Source organism: Stenella coeruleoalba, assembly GCF_951394435.1.
Source record: "Stenella coeruleoalba genome assembly, chromosome: 14".
In the NCBI taxonomy this organism is placed as follows: Eukaryota; Metazoa; Chordata; class Mammalia; order Artiodactyla; family Delphinidae; genus Stenella; species Stenella coeruleoalba.
In genome coordinates, this window is record NC_137160.1 from 67,324,881 (window position 1) to 67,339,684 (window position 14,804).

General features: G+C 62.0%; 1 protein-coding gene across 1 annotated transcript; it reads right to left on the reverse strand.

Moving 5' to 3' along the window:
• Positions 1 to 49: 49 nt before the first annotated feature.
• CABP7 (calcium binding protein 7) lies at positions 50 to 9,475 on the reverse strand. Its single transcript, XM_079943077.1, has 5 exons — positions 9,295 to 9,475; positions 2,022 to 2,165; positions 1,110 to 1,222; positions 642 to 795; positions 50 to 417 (listed from the first exon to the last, which is right to left on the reverse strand). Exons 1-5 carry the CDS (start codon positions 9,401 to 9,403, stop codon positions 290 to 292), a joined length of 648 nt encoding a protein of 215 aa, XP_079799203.1. The 5' UTR covers positions 9,404 to 9,475; the 3' UTR covers positions 50 to 289.
• Positions 9,476 to 14,804: the final 5,329 nt, after the last annotated feature.

The following is a 14,804-nucleotide window of genomic DNA, read 5'->3' on the forward strand; positions in this document are numbered from 1 at the left end:
TGCACAGCGAGAAAAGTTAGTGCTACATACAGGCCAGGGTGGGGCAGGGCAGGGTGCAGGCAGGGCCAGGGCCAGGGCCGTCCTCAGAGCCACCACCAGGCCCTCTGCAGCTGGGTCACAGCTCCATGCAAGGCCTGTGGGGCGGGCGGGGTGGTGCTGCTGGACACCCAGGCCCTGAAGTACACGCGGTGGTGGCCCAGGGAGTTGGTGGAGGGAGAGGACTGTGGGCGGCGGTGGGTGTGGAGGGGGCCCCACGCACCGCGCGCCCCATGGGGCGCCCAGGTGGCGCCTATTTCATGCCGCTGCGCAGCACCTGGTTGGCTGCGATGAGCATGACGCTGATGATGAAGGCGATGGCGAAGGCGCAGATCAGGCTCTTGCGCACGCACGTCTGACGGATCTGCTGGTTGGAGCAGGCTGTGGCCGCCCGCCGCCGGGGAGCACCAGAGAGAGAAGGGGACAGCCAAGTGACGGACTCAGGGGCCGTCTGCCCTTCTGCACATGGGCTCGTCCCGCGGGGCACACGGGGACGCAAGGTTTGGGGCAGGCAAGGAGGCCCCCAGCCCCGCTCTGCAAGCCCCTGGTTCCTCCCCTGCCCGAGCAGTTGGCCCGCCCGTGGGGTCCCGGGGTGGGTCACTCACTCTCCACGTCCACGGGGCACTCCTCCGCTGTGCCTAGGTGGCTCTCCTCCTCCGTCATGATGATGTTCTCAATATCCTTCATGGACAGGTGCTCACAGAAGGTGTCGTAGAGCAGCCGCTTCAGCTCGTCCACGGTCAGCTTTTGCATGTCACACTTGGGTGGGGGGAGACACAGCGCTCTGGCCACCAGCACCACCACAGTCCCCCCCGCCCAGCACCTGCAGCCACACAAGCCAGTGACAAGCCTCCAGATTCTGGAGGGCTGGGAACCACTCACTCCATTCTCTGAGTCCTCGACCAACACCAGCCTCCCCAGGGAACCCCATGGCCCGCTGGGAGACAAGACGTCCAGTGGACAGAGCCTGGGGGTGTCATCCCCCCCTTTATGGTGTGGGCCCGACCCTTCACTGGCCCAGTACAGCCCTTCACTGTGCACACAGCCCTGGGTCCCAATCAGCCAGGGAGTACCTTCCAGAAGACGGTGTCGAAGTCAGTGCCGTGGAATTTCTCTGGGATCCCCGAGGTGGAGAGCTTGGGTCCCAGAAGGGTCACAAACTCCTCGAAGTCCACTTGGCCATCACCTAGAGCGGGCACAGTTCCAGTCAGCTGGTGAGGCTGCACCTGGGCACCTTGGGCCACCATGGGACCTCAGGCAGGTCCCCTCCTCAGAGCCTGATGTGCCAGTCTCTGGGCTGATGCTGAAGCCACTGCGTGTGCTGAGGCCCCACCTGACAAGGTGGGGAGTGGGGGGGGGCGCACAGCAGGTGGGCCCTGAGCAGGCCTTGCGTGTGGGAGACACGTTTCCCTCTGAACCCTACATGGCTTCCCAGCACCCTGCTGCTGTCCCTGAGCAGGGGTGGTGCCGGACATCCTCCCCACCACACAGACAGGAAATGAAGCTCAGGATGGGGGACCGCCTGCCCAGGTCATCACCTGCTCTCTGGGTGGAGAGGAGGTGGGGGAGGCAGCCAGAGGAGGATGAGCGGAGGGCACTGGGCATTACTGGTTCTTATGAGTTTTTCCTTGATTAAATGCCAGGTGGCAAATATTTACAACTAAATTGACTTTTTATTTTTGGTGATGGGAAATGGGGTATTTAGTATATCCGTTCTGCTTTCCTGTACTTTAAAAATTTCTTGGAACACAGAGTGAGAGGGGCAGAATCTCCAACCTTTGGGTATGGCTGGGGCTGTCACACTCTCTCTAGCCTCAATTCTCCAGGCTGAGAAATGGGGCCAGACCTGGCTGCAAACCCAAGCCATGGGCTTGGAAGGCTGGCTGGGAGTGGGGAGAGTGAGAGGCCCCCTATGGGCTCAGGCCCCAGACTTGCCCCCCACCACCAGGTGAGGGGTGAGGAAACAGCCAGGGGGCAGGGCTCACCATCCATGTCCAACCGCTGGATGATAACCTCCAGCTCCACCTCGTTGGGCATGTATCCCAGGGAGCGCATGGCCGTGCCCAGCTCCTGCTTGGAGATGAAGCCATTGCCATCGCGGTCGAAGACTTTGAAGGCCTCTCGGATCTCTGTGGGAGGAGCAGAGCAGGTCAAGACCTCACTCCTGTCCCCAACAGCCCACTCCCCAGACCTCCAGGATCCCAGATGCCACATCCTGAGACCGGGATGGAGAATCCCCCCTTCCCCTCTAGAGCCCGAAGGTCTGGTCAGAGAGAACTGGCAGGTGGCTCAAGAGTCCACTACAGCGCTGCCTCCCTGGAGCTCAGGCCAAGCAGGCAGCAAAGGTGCCCAGGCCCCGCGGCAGTGACAAGACCGCCCCGGGGGTCTCCGGCTCCGTGTGCCAGGCTCCCACAGCCTCTTCAGGCGTGCTCACGACGACCCCGTGTGGCCGATACCACGGGTCCCACGGTGCAGGGGAGGACGCCGGGCTAGGCAGCCAGTCTTCTGTGAGCTGCCGTAAGCTTCCCTGCCTACCACCCCCCCTCCATCCCCCTCCCATCATCCCCATCGCACTTCCTCCCCAGGCTCAGCTCCTTAACACCAGCCAGCACTCATTAATGGCGGCTCCGGGCTAATGGGCTGACAGCTCAGTGCAGACTGCCTCCCAGATGGAGCCCAAGGTTTGGGGGAAGAGAGAGGAGGGCTGGAGCAGCCCCAGGCCAGCTCAGGTGCGGGGGGTCACTCCCCGCCATTGTATGGAGGGGGAGACAGGCCTGAGGACCTGGGTGACTCAGGGGTGGGGAGCAAGGCACTGGGCTGGGAGCCTGGGAACAAGCAACCCAGTGAGTGACCTTGGGCCAGCCTCAGTCTTACCCACAGTAAAATGGGCGGTAATGGTATAAGGATGAAAGGGTTTTACCAAGGACATCCAGGAACTGTTGAGGGTTGAAGGGTCCTAACCTCTCCCCAGTTCACCCTTTTTTCACCTCTTTTTCTCTGTTTGCTGTCCCTTCATTGTTACTCAGCCCAAGAAGGGTCCTACAGAACATTTCCCATTGATGGGGAGTGAATTTCAACCCACTCCCACCCTCTCTGCTCCAGCTCCCGGGGGTCTCCTTGTTCAATTCGCGGGCAGAGGTGAGCTCATGTGCGTGCGTGCGAGCGTGCGTGCGAGCGTGCGTGCGTGCATTTGGAAGGAGAGACAGATGAGATGCTCCATGCTGCCTGCCTGGAAAATGAGGCCCAGAGAGGCTAGGTGGCCAGTGTGGGGTCAGGGCTGTTTCTGGTGAGGGCAGGAGTTAGGCTGGCCCAGGCCTGGCCTAGAGGGTCTGTGAGCCCCTGAAACTGACTGTGGGATCCTGCACCTTGGGGTCATCCCCTGATTCTGCTGGACCCACTATAGCCCAGAGAGGGTGGCCATGTGTCCCAAGCCACACGGCAAGGTGGCTTGGGCTGAAGCCCCAAACTTCATCAGGCTCTTCCCACCTGGCATCTATAGCCAATGCCTGGAGGTTCCAGTTGACATGCAGGCCAAGACAGAGTCAGTGGGCCACACCTGAGTTGCCTAGGCCCCCAGACCCTCTGACTCTGGACCACCCCCTACCCATCCCAGGCAGGTCCTGAGAACCTGGTCTCCTAACCAGTGGCCCCTTGGCCAGGAGAGCAGCTGGGAAGGGAGATCTGGGCCAGGCCCAGAGGCTTCTATAAACCCTGGACTCTGGGAACTCCAGGCCAACTCCCACCTGAATTTTCCAGGGCCACGGAGGAGGTAGTGAGCTCCCCATCCCCAGAGGTGTGTGAGCAGAGGCCCAGCAGTTACAGAGGCTGTTGAGGGAATTCCAATCACCTGGGAGTCTTTGGGTTCAGAGGAGGGCACTGACCATGCAGCCAGGCACACCCTCTGCCCAGCCCTCCACACACACACTTAGGTTTCTGGCTGGCACTGTTGGTCTCCTGACCCAGCCATGGGCTCTGCCCACCTCAGTCATGGTGGGCACCAGGGCTGCTCCACCTCCAGGCCTTTGTATATGAGGCTCCTTTTGCTTGGAATGCTCTTCCCTTCACCATGGTGAATTCTGATACATCCCTGGTTCCCAGCGTGGATGGCATCACCTCCCTGGAGCCCCCCCCCCCGCCCCCCCAGCTGACTCTGGCCCTCCTCTGGGCTCCCACAGACCCCACTCTTCCCCCAAGGATTCCTTCCTGACCACATCAGATTGTGAACTATGAGACGCCATGAGAGCAGGAGCCAGGTCAGTCTTGTTCACCGCTGTGTCCCCGCTCCCTGGAACGGTGCCTGTCATTCAAGCGTAACCATTTGCTAATAAGTGGTTAAGTGAATGAATGACTGATTCAGGGAGCCACCCATCTGGAGCACGCACACAAAGGAGCTGACCAGAAGTTCATGCTCCACTTGGTGTGGGGTCATCGCTCAGAGCCCATTTACCCTTAGTTTACAAATGATCCTAGTAAGGGCAGGCGTTTGCTTTCTACTCCCCAAGCAGGCAAGAAGCAGGAAGGGAGGCTGAGGATGCCGCTTGTCTCCTTGTGCAGTCCCTAAGGACCCCCTCACTCCATGGGCCACCCAGTGGAGGGGGATCAAGCCGAAGTCAGGGGTGGGGGAACCATCCTCAGACCCACCCAGGTCAGGGGCTGGTTTGGGGAACCCAAGGCAGGCACCCCATCCTTCTGGGTGCTTGGTCGGGAGAGCTCAGGGTGGGATGGCAAAACCCTGGACCTGCAGTGGGTGCTGGCTCTCCCCTGCAATGAATTGGGGTCCAGGCTGTCCCTCCCACACTGACAGGGGCCAGGTGTGGCTCCCAGAGCCCAGGGCTGCTTCAACTGGAGCCCCTGATCTCCTAAAAGTCCTGAGAAAATGCACAGGAGACAGTGGAGGGCAGGTGAATCTTGGGCTCCGTGGGCAGGCGACAGGCCCAGGGGCAGCCCTTTCTCAGGCAGGACTAACCTTCCAAGACCACTAGATCAATCCAAAGACCGCCACCTCCTCATTCATGTGTCGCCTCAGCCACTCCTCCCTGGCACGCCTGGCTCGCAACCTCAGTCTTACTCTGTGTCCTCGCCCTTGCTCAGAGCTGTGACCCAGCACCAGCTGATTTCTGAGGCCAAGTTCGGGGATCACCTTCTCGGCCAGAGAATCAGCACTAAGTCACACAGATTCAGGGTCAGAGCCCAGCTCTCCCACATCCTGGTCGGGTGCCTTTGAGTGGGTGTTTGCTCACCTGTACAATGGGGCTGCGGAAATGACTAAATAAGAAAATCAAGCATGTAAGTGCTTGGCTGGGGCTGGGCCTGGCTCAGAACACGATGCTATAAATCAGAACATCCCAGACGTTCTGGCAGAGCCGGAAGGAGAGGGAGGACTAGGGGAGCTTCAAGCACCAGGCCGGCCTTCCTGTTTGCTGGTGCCAAGACTCGGGGGCCCGGGCTTGAAGTCTGGCTTTGCCACTCAGCAGCCGAGTGACCTCCCTCTCTGAACCTCAAGAGCCTCGCCTGTGAGATGGGAACGTGACTCTTGCCCCATCTCTGAAGCCTGGACTCTGCTGGGGGCTCCCAGAGTGGGGTGGGTGTCCTGTTGCTGCTGCCGCCATCGGCACATCCCAGCTGGGCACGTTTCCCCGAAAGCCTCACTCTGTTTGCTCCCCACGAGGCCAGGGAAAGCCTGCCGTGCTCCACGTTGGCATGGGGAAGCCTGGCCCAGGCAAGGGCTGGCAGGGCCTCTGGGTTTCCGGGCCGACACTGGTCCCTACCTGCCACCTCCAGCCTGACGCCCTCAATCCCCTCCCCGGCCCAAGAAGCTGCGTTAGGGCCTGAGTCCCCAACCGCCCCCAAGGGATGCCAGCACTGTCAGGGAGCCAGAGTCCAGAGAGGGGGTGCGTGGGCTGGAGGTCACTTTGAGGGGGGCAGTGTCTGTCCTCTGCGGCGACAGCCACTCTCCGCGGCATTGGCACCGCACCCCAGCACTTTGGCCTCCCTGAGATTCCAGCCTGACAGAGGCGGCTGCTGGGCTCGCAGAGAAGAGGGGCAGGAAAAGGGACTCCTCTGCCCCCCCATACCCCGAACGCCCCCGTTTGGCCACTCTCATTGCAGGCTCCACCATCTGACTGAGCAGGTCAAGTGTCAAGCCCAGACCTCTGCCCTGGTGGTTGTCTGCCTGTCCGTCCGTCTTCCTCCTCCCCTCTCAGAGGGAGGGCCAGTCTAGGGCTTGCAGCTGCCCCAATTCCCACCCTCAGGTGCTCAAGCCCGTCGATGCCACTAGGGTCAGCCTCAGCACTGCCACAGGCCAGGGGAGCTCTGCTGTGTGCATCTCAGGGAGAATCTGGGAGATCCTATACCTCCACCTCAAGGGAGGCTGGAGGACCCAGACCAGCTCTGCCGAGCCACGTCTACCCTGCCAACTGCCATCCAGGGGTCCCCAGGTGCCTCTGCCAGACCTTCAAGGCCATTTCCACCCACCCTCTCCCCCAGCCTGCCTTTCTGGCCTGGCCCCCCTGCATATCCCGTGTTCCTTCCTCATGGGCCTTCCCTGACCCCCACCCCTCAGCCTCCCTGCTACTGCGTCCCGGTCCCCGAGTCCCCACTGCATGCCAGGCCCTGTGCTGAGCACTTTCATCACATCCTCTGTCACTGGCAGCCCTGGGGAGGGGCAATGTCAACCCCCTTTTACAGATGGAGAAACCGAGGCAAGAGAGGCAAGTGATTGCCCAAGGTCACTCCATAAATTGAGGGAGCAGAGAACTCGAACCCACCACTGCTTGGCTAGGAAGCCCTCACCTTAACCGGTGCTCTCCACCTCCCTCCCTAGTCCTCCTCCCCCCTCGGACTCACCACCCCCTGGATTTCTGCAGGCAGGCACATACTGTCTGTAGCATTTCATCCCAAGCTACCCGGCTCCCTCTCCTCGGCATGTGTGGCTCCCCCAGTGATGGGCATCCTCCCAGCAAAGAGCCTGGGCCTTACCCACACTACCCTGGGGCGGGAGCACTGATGAGGCACTGGGGAGGTGGAGGGGGCAGAGGGGGGATCTGTGCTGTGGATGGTCACCCTTCCCACCCACCCCTGGCACTCAAGGCCCACTGGGGCCTGCAGAGACTTGGTCTCCTAGGAGAAGGGCTTCCAGAGTGCCTGCAGCCAACAAGGGGGCCGATCACAGAGGACTTCCTGTCTTCATCCTTGGCTGCCCGCAGGCCGGGAGATGGGCTGGGGCCACCAGGCATCTGCTTGCTCCATGACGCCCCCCCCGCCCACCCCAGGGAGGGCTCTGTCCTTCAGATGCCCCCTGTGCCAGGTCCTTCTGCTTCACAGGGCCCAGGAGAAGTGGACAGGAGAGAAGCAGGGAGTGCGTTTTGGTGTGGCTGGTGACTAACGTTCCTGGGCTCCTGCCAGCATGTCCGCCATGCGGTCCAAGGGGAGCCTGCGGCCTCTTTGCCCCTGGACTGCCCGCCCTGTGCCCTGCTCACCCCTGCACCCCAGCCTCCTCAGCTTCTCCCCTTCCTTGGGGTCTGTACTCCAGGGCTGGGAGATCAGGAGAGGAGGGACAACTGAGGCCCATAGCAGGGCTGCCAGGGTCATGGTGGGGTGCTGGGAGCAAGGGGAGGGAATGAGGGGAAAGCTGCCGGTGTAGGGGGACAATGTTTACCCTTGCCCGCGTAGCCAGGAGGAAGGTGTGGGTGAGGGTCTGTGGAGGGGAAACTGGTAGAGGTTTGCAGTGGCCCAGGGCAGGAGAAGACAGCGTTAGGGAAGAGAAGCCTATGCCCATCCCCGCCCTCTTGTCCCTCATCATACTCCCTCCTTTTCCCAAGCCCTGGATGAGACTTTTTGTTCCTGGGCTTCGGCGGAGACAGGGCAGGGACTTGGGCTTTGGAATTCAAGGCCAGAGACCCAGTAGCGGCACCCATCCATCCGTCCTGCCCACCTCAAACATCAGGCTCCATTTCCATGGCTCTCCCAACCTCTGGAGGCTTTTGGGGGGACTTGCTGAGAAGCAGGCGGCTCATAGTCTGTGGTGCAGTGCGGGGGTGGGGGTGGGGTGGGGTGGGGGTAGCTGCCTTCTCCCCTTGATCTTCCCCCTGATCCCATCTGACTCCCCCAGGATCTGCTCCCTCCAGGGCTGGGGGATGAGGCTGGATCTCTCTCCATGGCTTGTGCTCCCACCATCATCCCTGACTGCGCTGGTGTCTCAGCTGCACCCCCCAAAGGCCCTGTTGAGTCCCAGATCACAGAGACCCCTGGACCTAAGGTACCTGAAGAGAGGCCCAGCTTCTGGGTGATCGCAGCCCCTCCCCCAACAGCAGACAAGCAGATCCCAGGGGGCCAAGACTCCCATCAGCCCAGAGCCCCTCACTCCACTCCATATGGGACCCCAGGAGGTCTGGGGGGAGGGAAAACCTGAGCACCTGTCCTTAGCCCAGTAGGGAAAGAGCTCGCAGGCCCCAGGGGTCTCATCGCTCCTCAGAAGCCTCTGTCTAGGGACCCTGGCCTCTGCCATCTGCTCTGATCTCGCCTAGCCTGCTGCCTAAGGTCCCCATTCATGTCCAGAGGTGGAGGGACTCCAGGGGGACAGATTTAGGTCCCGGCCTCTCTGCCTTTCCCTACCAGGCTTGGTTATCTCAACCAAGCCGCCCAATCTGGCCACTTGTTGTCGCCACCACCTCCCGGGCCGCCTTCCTGGCGCTCCAGGCTGGGGGTCCCCGCAGGGCTGTAGGGAAGGGGCTACGGCCGTAAGAGGGGCTGCGGGCATCCCGGGAGCCGGCAGGAGCAGGGCAGTCGCCCTCTCCCCTTCTCTCGCTGCCCGAGCAGACTGGATTTTAAAAGCGACACGAGCGGAATGTCAATGCCAGCGCAGAGCCGCGGGCGGCCGCCGCGGAGGGGATCAAGATGCGGGTGCTCTGGCCGGGCCGGCGGAGGGGACACAGCTCAGACCCCCAACCCAACCCGCCGCGTTGCCGCACCGTCACCGCGGATTGCGCGGCCCCGTGACCCCGCTGCAGGGCCCGGCAAGTTTCCGCAGCGCGGGGGACCACGCGGGCAGGGGCTGGGCCGCCCCTCCGCCTTGGCGACCCCCACCGCGGCGCCCAGAGGTGCGAACTCGTCCTGCCTCCCCGCGCAGCTGTTCGCTGGAGTGCCCACCTGGCAAGCGGCACCTGCAGACAGCCCCCCGCCCCTGCGCCCCTAGACCGCGCTTCACCTGGGCGCACAGGTAGGAGGGCCAGCGGGCGGAGGTCCCGGCGGGGCACTCACCCTCGAGCTCGTCCTCAGGGATGTCCACGGGGCGCTGCTCCGACAGCAGGTTGGGCACGGTGTAGATGCCCCGGTACATCAACGCCGCCGTCACCGGGTGGAACGGCATCTTGGAGGCTCCGCGCCCGCCCGCCCGCCGCAAACTTTGAGGTCGGGGCTCATGGGCCGGCGGCGGCCCCGGGGGCGGCTGGAGCGGGCAGGGCGCGCGGCTGCGGAGGGCGGCCCGGCGGCGGCAGTGGCGGCGAGGCGGGGGGCGCCCCTCCGGGGGCCTAGCGCCCCCGCGCCCCGGGCCGCCGGTCCATGCCGTCCCCTCCCTCGTCGGGCTCCCGGCCGGGGCCCCGCAGGGGCCGCGGGGGCGGCGCCGCTCGGGCCTCTCCGCTCGGGCCGCTGCGCGCTACGCCGGCCGTTCCCGCTCCTCGGTGCCCCGCGCGCTCCGCGCTGCTCGCCGCCCGCTGGTCCGCTCGCCGGCGCGGCCGCCCGGCCCGCCGCTCCGGTTCTCGCAGCCTCCCCTGCTCGCTCGCTCGCTCTGTGCCGCGCTGGCTGCGCTCCCCGCCTCCCCCGCCCGCCGCCCGCCCCCTTCGCGCTCCCCCCACCAACCCAGCCCGCCCCTTCCCGCCGCCGGCCCCTGTGCGGCCGCCCGTCGCCCGCCGGGGATTCCTTCTCCCTTTTGTCCCGGGCTCCCCTTTCTCCCTGAGGAGGATAACTTGCCCCCCCAGCGCCCATACAAACCAAGTCCGCAGCCACCAGGATTAAATTAAGGTGGGGGTGGGGCCCTTCCAGCCCCTTGGCTGGCCCCCACCCCCATGAACTGAGAGCTAGGAACTGAGGACCAGATAACTGGCAGCGAGGGGAGGTCTGCCCCAGGCGCCTGGGTCCTCGAAGAGAATCACACAGTGTTGGCGCCAGGAGAGGCTCCAAAGTGGGGAAACTGAGGCTGAGAGAGAAGGGCGTTGACCAAGGTCATGGGGCAGGGCCGGCAGGCAGGAGCTGGGGACAGCTCTGGGGCAGGCTTCCCTGCCCTGTGGCTGAGACCGCGCACCTGACCTTGCCTCCAACAGTGGAGCCTCCTTCCCAAGCCCTCACCACTGCTCAGCCTGCAGAGAGGGAGCCAGGCCCCAGAGGCAGTGCGGGACACAGAGGTGGCTGCGTGCCTGTAGGGACTGGTGTGAGGCTTTGTCAGTTCACATAGCTCCAGGTTAGACCTAATACTTGTGCAGGGCTCTCCCAGGCCCCAGAGCTTGTGTGCGTGTGGCGTGAGGGGTCAGGTGTTCGTGGGAGCAGTATGCCTGTGCGTGTATCCGTTATCCATGAGGGTGTGTACATGTGTTTGCGAGTCCACACGCAGATGAACGCATGTTGGGAGTGTGTGTGGACACCTGTGTGTGCCAAGGTTGTAAGCTGGGAGGGGAGGGCAGGAACCCGTGGGCAGGTGGGGGACAGTGTGCGGCCCCTGGGTGTGGGCCTGTGTTCGCAGACGGCCATGCATATTTATGAAGGAGGGATTGACCCTCTGGCCTCGCCATGGCCCCAGCTGCGGACCCCGCCCCTTGAGGCCCCATCGGAACCACCTCCCTGCCCCCTTTGGTCCAATCAGCCCTCGGCCCCAGGGGAAAGCTGATTGCCACGGCCCTCTACGGCCCTGCCCTTCCCAGGCTGATTACGTTTTTCTGCTTTTGTCGCTGATTAATCACAGCCCTGTCGCATGGCCTGGGGAGAGGGGCTCAGGGAGAGATGCCAGCCTTGGCTGAGCTGGGCTGGGCCAGGCCTGGGCCCCAGCACTTCTTGGACTTGGCTGTGGACACGGCTCCCAGCAGCATCTACAACCTGCAGAGAAGCCAGGAAGGACCCCAGCTGTTTGTCTGTCTGTCTCCCCAGCCGCTATGGGCCAGCTGGGTGCCCATTAGGACCTGGGGCTGGGGACTGTGTGAGGCCCCAGAAAAGCCCCTCCCGAAGCCCTCCTAGTCCACCAGTCCCGGGTCTGACGTTCCACCCTTAGAACTGAGTGCTTTGAGCTCCCTTGGGTCTTCTGCTGGAGCAGAGGAATGGGGAAGAAAGAACCTGGACCTCGGAGCCAGACAGACCTGGGGCTGCTGCTGTAGGAACTTAGTCACCTCCCTTAACCTCCTGGGGCCTCGGTTTCCCTCGTGAAGTGAGGGTGGCAGTGCTACCTCCCGGGCAGTGTGAAGATGAAGAGATGTAACATATGAGAGGTGCCTGGCAGGGCCTCCCTGTGTCTCTTGGGAGTTTACTATTAGCATAACCCCCCCCCAAGGAATATGCAATAATAATAATTATAGCTGCAACGTACTGATGGGGAGTGTGAATGACAGCAGCTCAATCCTTTGGTGTTTACTGAGTGGCTAGCCAGTTCTAAATCAGGACCCCCACGTCTAGGGAAGGTGGGCTGGGACCTGCTGAGGGGCTGGTGGGAAACCCAGCTCCTGGTGACTTTCCAAGAGGCTGCCACACAGCATGTTGGCGCTCGCCAGACGGAGCTCCCGTTGCATCCCCTGTGGCTCCCGCCGTGCTGTCCAGGCAGAGAATCTTCAAAGGACGGGCAGAAACAGTCCCTGAGTAAATCAAGCAAAAATCAGTTGTGTGGGCCTGACTAGCACTACCTGCAGGTCTGTGCTGAGGGAAGGTGTAGGTGTCTGCTAAGACATGGGCCCTCCTCCTGGCCTCAGCCTTGGTCTGTGACCATCTTGTGACCAGGCTGCTCCCTGGGACAGGCTCCCACCAGGCCAAAGGGACAGGACCCTCCAGGTTTATAGCACCAAGAGATTATAGCACCAAGGTCGTGGTGCACCCACTGCTTGGGCCATTCTTGACCTCAGGCATATTTATGGAGGCCCATGGAGCTGGCTGTGTGTCCAGGGAGCTTCCACACGCCACCAGCTGCACCTGGGCTACACCTGGGCTGTGCATATGACCTGCACAGAGTCCCCTAAGACTCTGAAGGCAGTTTGGCCACACCCCACTCACGGTCAAGGGCAACCCCATTCAGGGAGCTGAAGGGACCAGGTTGGTCATGCAGAGTTATGAGATAGAGCTGGGGTTCAAGCTCAAGGCAGGAGCTGGGTAGGGGTGGGATGGGAATCCAGGCTCTGGGCCATGCTGCTCTCTCTCTGCCCTTCCAGGGTCAGAGGAACGCCACCTCCTCTGGGAACCTTCATCGACCTCCTCAGCCCTCCGGTGGGCAGCCCCTGGGTGCTAGGTCCTGCGAGCAAGCCAGGCTGGGAGTTAGAGGATGAGGGGGAGCTGCTTGTACCTGGGGCTCACAGAGCAAGCGCCAGAGGGCTGGGCAGCATGGTTAAGGCCAAAGCTCATTGCCTGCTGAAGGGCAGGTGGGGGGGGCAGTTTTTACAGAGGAAGGACATGGAAACGGGGCTTTTGGTTGAGGAGGCAGTGCCATGAGCAGTAAGAGCTCTGCGTGGAGAACCCAGAGCTGGACATGTGCCTTTGGGTGTCTCTGAACCTCAGCTTACTCACCTGTTAAATAGGAACACATCCAGCCCCCAGAGTGAATGCTTAGTTCCTGCACGCGAAGTGCTCAGGCACGGAACATGGTGGCTCTTACTACGAGTCAAGGGAACTCCAGGAGGAGGAGCAAGGGTGGGCAAAAGCTCAGAGATGTGTGAGGGCCCCACTCAGCTCTGGAGGGCAGGGTCCGGGTCTGCACCTCCCAGATCCGAGCGCCTGGCGCAGGGCTGGGCTGGGCTTGGGAAAGTGGCAGGGGCTGGATGAACATCTGCTGAAAGAATGAATGAGAGAATGAATGAATGAACGAAGGATCACACACCAGCCCAGCCGCCCTTCGGCGTTGCAGCCCCGTCCTCTCCTCTGCACGTCACAGGGGAGCAGATGGTGAGATCACAGGGTGTGAATTGTGTCTGTCACTCCCCCATCTGGGGAAGGTGCCGCTGCCATCACACTGTACTCCCTGGGGTGCCACCAGGAGACTCGTGGGCCCTCCAGAGAGGGGTCTCCACAGACTTCCCCCACTAGTCCTTGTCTCAGGGTGCCGGAAACCCGAGGAGAGGTGCCCCATCTGTGACTCTGGGAGAATCCACCAAGTGGCAGGGAGGCAAGAGGAGAGAAGTGGGGACTACCCTGTCCAGAGGCTGGCTGCCTCCCTGCCAGAGACTGGAGCCCTCTCATCTCAAAACCAGCATGTTCCCCAGCATCCTGTCGCCACCCACATTCAGCACCAGGGAGAGCTACTGGCAGAGCCCAGGGCCAAGCCATACTGGGTAAAGTTGTGGAAGGATCCGGGAGGGCCTGACAGGCAATACATGAACCCATTATCCAGAAGAGGATATCAAAATGGAGGGAGGGCAAGCACCAAGCTCAAGGCTTTGCTGGGGCCACTGACCGCAGCCCTGCCCAAACCTGGGGACTGCTGGGGGAGGCAGGGAGGTGCTGGTGGGGGAAGGGCACATCCAGGGAGGGCAGAGGCTCTGGCCTCTGATCCTTGGCTAGGGAACAATATTGTTCCAAGAACCCGCTGGGGACAGTGTGTGGAGATGAATAAAATATTCATCATCCGGGAAAACTCACAGTCACTTGATGAATAATGGAATTTATAGACCTGCAGAGGCAGACCCAGCCATGAGGGGTGCGGGCCAGGACCCAGAGGCCCCTGTCTGCTCTGATCTTGCCTTCCCCTGAGCACCCTCTCTGAGCCCTTAGATGCCCAGCTCCCACAGGTGACAGGGGTAGACAGGACAGAGCAGGAGGCAGAGTCCATGAGAGGGAAACAGGGTGAAAGGGACAAGTCCTTAAATTTGTTACTCCTTGAGAATCAGCTTGGTGGTAGAAAAAGAGCACTGAACTTGGAGTCCATTGTGGCTGGCATGAAACCCGGCTGCTGTTACCAGTTCTGTGCCCTGGGTGTGACACCCAGTCCTGCCTCAGTTTCCTCCTCTGTAAGATAGGGTTGACTACCACTATCGGACCAAGGATTGCTGGGATCTGATGAGATGATACAGGTGACAGTGCCTGGTACCCTGTCCCTGGCACACACAGCGCTGGGACGTGTTGCTGAGAGCTGGACCTTTAGAGCCTCCCTTTCTGGCTCTCACACTACCCTGGGCCCAGAAATGGTCTGGCAGGCAGAGGGAGGCATGGCCATAGGAGCAGAGAAGCGTCTAGTCCTTGCGGCAGGGTTTGATGTCAATAAGTGCGAAACATCTGGCCTGGGAGAGACAGACTCAGGCACCCACCCAGGCCCCCCCACCCCGGAGAGTCAGCTTGGCTGGGGCCTGGGCAAGGGTACTTTTAAAAAGCTTCCCAGGAGCTTCCAAGGGTTAGAACCACTGCTCCAGGGAAGAAGGCTTGGTCGGGGAAACTGAGCCTGGGCAAGGGCGAGAAGAACTTGGTCGTGTCCATCCCAGGAAATGACAGCGATCCCTGCCCCTGCTCCCCTTTGGGCCTCGGTCTCCCCCTTTGGGCAGGCTGCTGACTGGCTGGGGCATCAGGGGCCAGCCCCTGCTTCAGGCCCACTTCCTGAG